Source organism: Haplochromis burtoni, unplaced genomic scaffold (genome assembly GCF_018398535.1).
Source record: "Haplochromis burtoni strain Fernald_Lab_line unplaced genomic scaffold, NCSU_Asbu1 Contig_1095, whole genome shotgun sequence".
Lineage (NCBI taxonomy): Eukaryota > Metazoa > Chordata > Actinopteri > Cichliformes > Cichlidae > Haplochromis > Haplochromis burtoni.
This window is the reverse complement of record NW_024583456.1, coordinates 10,132-15,407: the sequence shown is the minus strand read 5'-3', so window position 1 is coordinate 15,407 and position 5,276 is coordinate 10,132. Positions and strand designations below refer to the sequence as shown.

The window sequence follows — 5,276 nt, the reverse complement described above, 5'->3', positions numbered from 1 at the left end:
TTATTATTGTTGTCTCGGTGCCCATTCTTCTTGTTGTTACTGTCACGTACAAGTGTAAGCAAAAGAAAAACAGTAAGTTACAAATTCATTTTTCAGTTTGATACAAGTTTAATGAGCTATATGAATAGTTTTTCCCATTATAATGGTATTTTAAGAGAGGTTGGATAATGAGAGATACAACCTTAAGACTTACTCAAGACTTTATAAGAATCAAACAAAACACTAATCTACCATGTTTTGTGTTTCTGAGAGGAGGGAGCAAAAATGAAAATAAGACAGCTGAGAGGAATTCAAATGAAGCTTTGAACTCAGGGGAAACAGAAAATGACAACAAGCATGTGAGTAAACAATGGACATTACTTTTATCTACTTCCGATGAAAAAAGAAGCAGAATTGCGTGTCAGAGGGAAGTCTAACCTGAACAACAAAGTTCAGTCAGAGATGAATCAGATGCACAAAGATAAGATAGCAACTCAGGAAAAAAACAGGGGGAGGAGAGAGAAATGAACCAGCTGCACTAAAAACAAATTACAGATGGTGTAAAAATGAATGGCTGTCATTGTCTGTGAATAAAGGCATGATAGTGGGGCAAACTTAGACAAATGACAAATAGACTCAAGGACAGCTTTTACAACAGGGCAACGGCCCTAATCAGTGCAAACAGTTGACCTGATTGGTTACCTCCCAGGACTTCTTTTGGGGGGTAACAACAATAACAATAATAATATTTTTGTATTTTTATAAAAAAAAAAAACAAGGTGGAATAATAATTAATGTGAAATAGTAACAGTATGCAATACACATACACTTATTCGTCATTTTTATAAGTTAAGTTACTGTGTTGTGATGTGTGGTATCGTGTAATGTTGTGTTGTATCTAGTGCTGATATTGGACAGTTTTCCAATTTCATTTTACTATTGTACTATGTATGACTGTGCAATGACAGTAAAGAGTTATCTTACCTTATCGTAGAGAGACTCCATTGTAAAGCAAACATGAGTTTTTAGAGTTGCTGCTTTGTTGACTTTTGACAGCTTGTTTCAGTCTTTATTAGCCCCACTGATAAAACAATATTTTATAGCAAGTACAACTACAGTGAACAAGTACACCACCTTCACAGAATCTGTGTGGCCAATAATTATACAATCTCTAAATTCAGCAAAGTCATTAAAATAAATAATCCATTAGATTTGACTTCAATTGATGACATTTACCATTGAGATTATGCACCTGTGCAACAGAGGCATGCTGAGGGAGCACAGCCATATTTGATCAGTAGCTCATCTTCCTCTTATTTAAAAAAAATGATGAAATGTTCCGGCTTTAGGTGTTTTTCTATGATCTATATAGACTCTTATCCTCCATCAGAAGGATGCATTGCAGAGTGTCCATGATATAATGCTGGCAGTTTTATTGTGTTAAGCTAAATGACTGTAAATAGTCTGAAATTTCACTTTTAGAGCATTTCCTTCACACACACACAATATTCTTTATGTCTGATGATCGCTCCAAAACGTGCTTCTTTTTCATAATGTTCTATTTTTGTCCAAGTTAAAAGAAAAAGAAGCTGCAGCCCTGAAGCTCAGTGATGAACACCAGACTGAGGAAGGAGATGAGAAGAACCTGCAGACACTGGAGAATAATTCACCAAACCATGTTGTGGGTAACATTTTTGCAAATTAAATCTTCCAAAATTTTGAAGCTTTATTTTAAAAGCTCTAACATTTTTTCTCTAATCTCAGGTGGGTGAGGAAGTAGCTGTGGCACAGCAGCAGCTGCAGGGTGAGGAGCAGCACAGGGGGGATGATGAGGTGAGGATGCAGACTCTGAAGAAGATGCTGGAGAGCATGAATGAGGTGGTCTAAATGCATGAAACCAGCTCAGATGTTTCCCCAGTTGTCATCTAGTCCATGCTTAGCTGTATGCTAACCTAAATGAATGAATAATTGATCCTCTCAGCTGTGCTTCTGTTTGTTAGTTGGATAAAACTGAGGTGATGACACCTGACATGCTTAAAGAAAAGCAGGAGGCCTCTTCACAGCTGAACCTCGGCCTTGCTGTCACCACGAGGAACAAAGTAAGCAACATCACCTCTTACAGCACACACGACCTTATATTACACTAACTCAGGACAACCATGTTATGGTACTTTTTAAAGAACTACATGTGAATGTCAGGAGATAAAGTAAACAGTTGGTGAGCACATGGTGATGGTTAGAAGAAACGTCGTCTTTTAACAATAAAAAAAGTCTTTAACATACTGAGGGTGCACAGCCGTATTTGATCTTTTCTTTGATTAAACACACTTTTGTCTTTTCATTCAGAAGACACAGTTATCAGTTTTTCAGTTGCAAAAATCAGCCGATGGAAAATGAGCTGCAATGGCAATCAGTGCTGATGACCACTGTACCAAACCTGTTTTTTACAGAATTAAAAAGGACTTCTAGGATTAAAATGTACAGCTTTTGATCTAGATCACTTAAAATAATATTTGTTTTGCAACCTGATTACACTTTTTACCAATTCAAGAATATGTGTATTTTGTTAACAATGCTAACAAAATGTACATTTAATATACTAATTTCTTATGTTGTTTTTTTCTCTGTGATCTCAGGTGAATGAGGAAGTAGCTACAGCGCAGCAGCTACAGCGTGAGGAACAGAGGGAGGTGGATGCTAATGTGAAGAAAAGGCTGGAGAGGAAGAAGAAGGTGGTTTGTCTTGTATGATGTTCATTCCTTCTGTATCGAGTTGGAGAAATGCAGTTTTTTTTTGATTACCCTTCACCTCACTCTTCTCCTAGTTTAACGACATAGTGGCCAGGTTTGAGCAGAAGCTCCAGGGTGCACAGCAGCAGAGTAGGAAGGACGCTGAGGAAGATCTTCTGGACAGAAAAGTGATTACATTTATTTTAATTTTTAATGTATCTATAGATATTTTTATATTTTTCAACTAATAAGGAATTAATACTGACAGCAGTTATGTATTGCAACAAAATTGAAATGTTTTTACGTTCTTAAACCGTCCTACTTTTGTAACTATAAATAATTATGAGTGATGATATAAAACTTGGGCCCTGTTAGGCCCTATATATATTAAATATTTACATAACTGTGATTGTAAACCACTTACAGTGGAAAATGCTGCTTTGATAAGATTTATCTGAACACAGGTTTCATCCTGATTTGTGTCTCTTGGTTTGTCTGTCGTAGTCTCCTCTCTCCTGTGACCCTGATGATTCACTGAAAGTCATTGAAGAGATGGATGCAGAGTTGAAAATGAAAGATAATGATGTGCAGATGCTGAAGAAAGAGCTGGAAACCAATAAAAAACAGGTTATTTCCTTTAGTTTCATTCCATGAGTACATCTCATATTTGTCTCTTTCATGTTTGATATCATATCTAGTCAGAGGTTCAGCTGCTGCTATGAAGCTCAGTGCCTCTAATCAGGACAGAAGTTATCATTGGTGTTTATTTTTATTATCTTTGTTGCAGTAATTGTTCTTATTCATTACCATTTGTCCCTGCAGTTTTGTCTCATATCTCAAAAGACATCAACAGCTTTACTCAGTTCTGGTGTTACTGTAAATCTGAATGAAAGATTCATGAATGTGATTAATTGGCACAATGGGTTAAAAATGATTTGCTACTCTGTGTCTCATTTTATATTTACAAAAATATGAGGTGTCGTAGTTTAAAAATCACATTTGTTTTACTGATTTATAGATCCATCAGCCATCAGCTGATCATGAGGACACAAGTCAGACTATTGATGAGCTGAAACAAACCCAAAATCTGCTGGAGAAGAAGAATGCAGAGATCAGGGAGATCAGGAAAAAGGTCTACAGAAAAACCCCCTTTTTAGCCTGGTGACCCGTTTGAAGACCAGAGACTGGGATTGTCTGATCTTTTGGTTTCATTTTGATCATCCTTTTCTTCTAGTTTGAGAACGAACTCAATAAAGAGAAGCGGAGACATAAGGAAGACCTGAATTCCCTGAAGGAGGAGCTTGAGGTCCAAATCAAGAAGGTCAATTCCTTGATTTTAATGTATTTATTATTCATATGATTTTAGCTAAAACACAGATATAAAAACTATCTGAGAAATGAACTTGATTTTTTTGGGGGGTGTGTTTAGTGAGGTTAGACATCAAGGCAGCCAATATTTGTCCTCATATTTCCACACATAATCTACATGAGACACCCACTGATCATTAACTATAAATATATTTTCTTTTTACTTTCAGCTTTGTGTCATGTTGGTCACAGTGCATTTGACAAACTATATGTTTTTGGGGCATAGTAAAGGTTGTCATTACATAGATACTGTAAGTCACTCGAAAGTTTTATTCATTTCTGCGTTCAGTTTGTCAGATTTACATAAATCTTCGATTGCTAGCATTGTGACGCTGAAGTTGATTTCATTCTATAATACTGGACTTATATTTGTAGGAAGGTTTGAACGTTGAGAGTGTTTAAACGAGAGAGAGAAATGATAATGCTCGTGCTTGTCTGAGAAAAGTGTATAAAGTGTGTAGTGAGGGGTTTTACAGCCTTAAAACATATAAGAATATTATACAATAATTGTAAAAAAGTAAAGCTGACTACTTTGTGGATTTTGCCTATTGAGGGATATTTTTAGAAAGTCACTCCCGTGATTAACAAGGAACCATTGTACTACATTTAAACACGAGGATGCTGAAGGTGCTGCTGTAGCAATAAAGTGTAGATATATTATTTATATGATGCAATACTAGTATTTTAGCATTATTTTTTTTTTCAAATCGTAAAAACAATAAACCAGCTAACACTGTTAATGGTAAAAAAAAAAAAAAAACTCAATGTAAACTTCCCTACATTCCTTCCAGCTTAAAGACAAGGTCAGTGAAGTCCAGCAGCAGCTGAAGGATGAACAGCAGAGCAGAGAGGAAGCTGAGAAGAATGTGCAGACTCTGATGAATGAATTGGAGAATAAGAACAAAGAGGTGCGTATTCATTACATTAAGATTGACATATGCACCATATCCGTGTGTTTTTCAAGGCTTTACTATTTGTTCAAAATCCTTTTTTGGGGTTTTTTTTAGCTACAAGAGTCCCAGTGTCAGTTTGAGTCTCTCAAAGAGCAAACCAGAAGTCTGACAAACTGTGAACTGAAAGAAAGACACAAGGAGAAGGTCAGTGATTTTATAATCTACCCATCAATTCTGTATCAGTATTCACCTTTAAATGTTTTTTGTATAATCTAAAACTGTAAAATCTGAGATCTTTTTAAGATGA

General features: G+C 35.9%; 1 protein-coding gene across 1 annotated transcript in view; it reads left to right on the top strand.

Annotated features, from left to right (window-relative positions):
- Positions 1-6: 6 nt before the first annotated feature.
- LOC102308598 (microtubule-associated protein 70-3) overlaps positions 7-5,276 on the top strand; it is a 6,845-nt gene continuing 1,575 nt past the window's right edge. The window contains exons 1-12 of the mRNA XM_042216523.1: positions 7-72; positions 253-338; positions 1,553-1,660; positions 1,744-1,812; positions 1,980-2,078; positions 2,616-2,711; positions 2,804-2,896; positions 3,213-3,335; positions 3,727-3,840; positions 3,943-4,029; positions 4,868-4,984; positions 5,084-5,173. Of these exons, the coding sequence (XP_042072457.1) occupies positions 1,998-2,078; positions 2,616-2,711; positions 2,804-2,896; positions 3,213-3,335; positions 3,727-3,840; positions 3,943-4,029; positions 4,868-4,984; positions 5,084-5,173 (801 nt within the window). The 5' untranslated portion in view covers positions 7-72; positions 253-338; positions 1,553-1,660; positions 1,744-1,812; positions 1,980-1,997. The remainder of the gene's footprint in view (positions 73-252; positions 339-1,552; positions 1,661-1,743; positions 1,813-1,979; positions 2,079-2,615; positions 2,712-2,803; positions 2,897-3,212; positions 3,336-3,726; positions 3,841-3,942; positions 4,030-4,867; positions 4,985-5,083; positions 5,174-5,276) is intronic.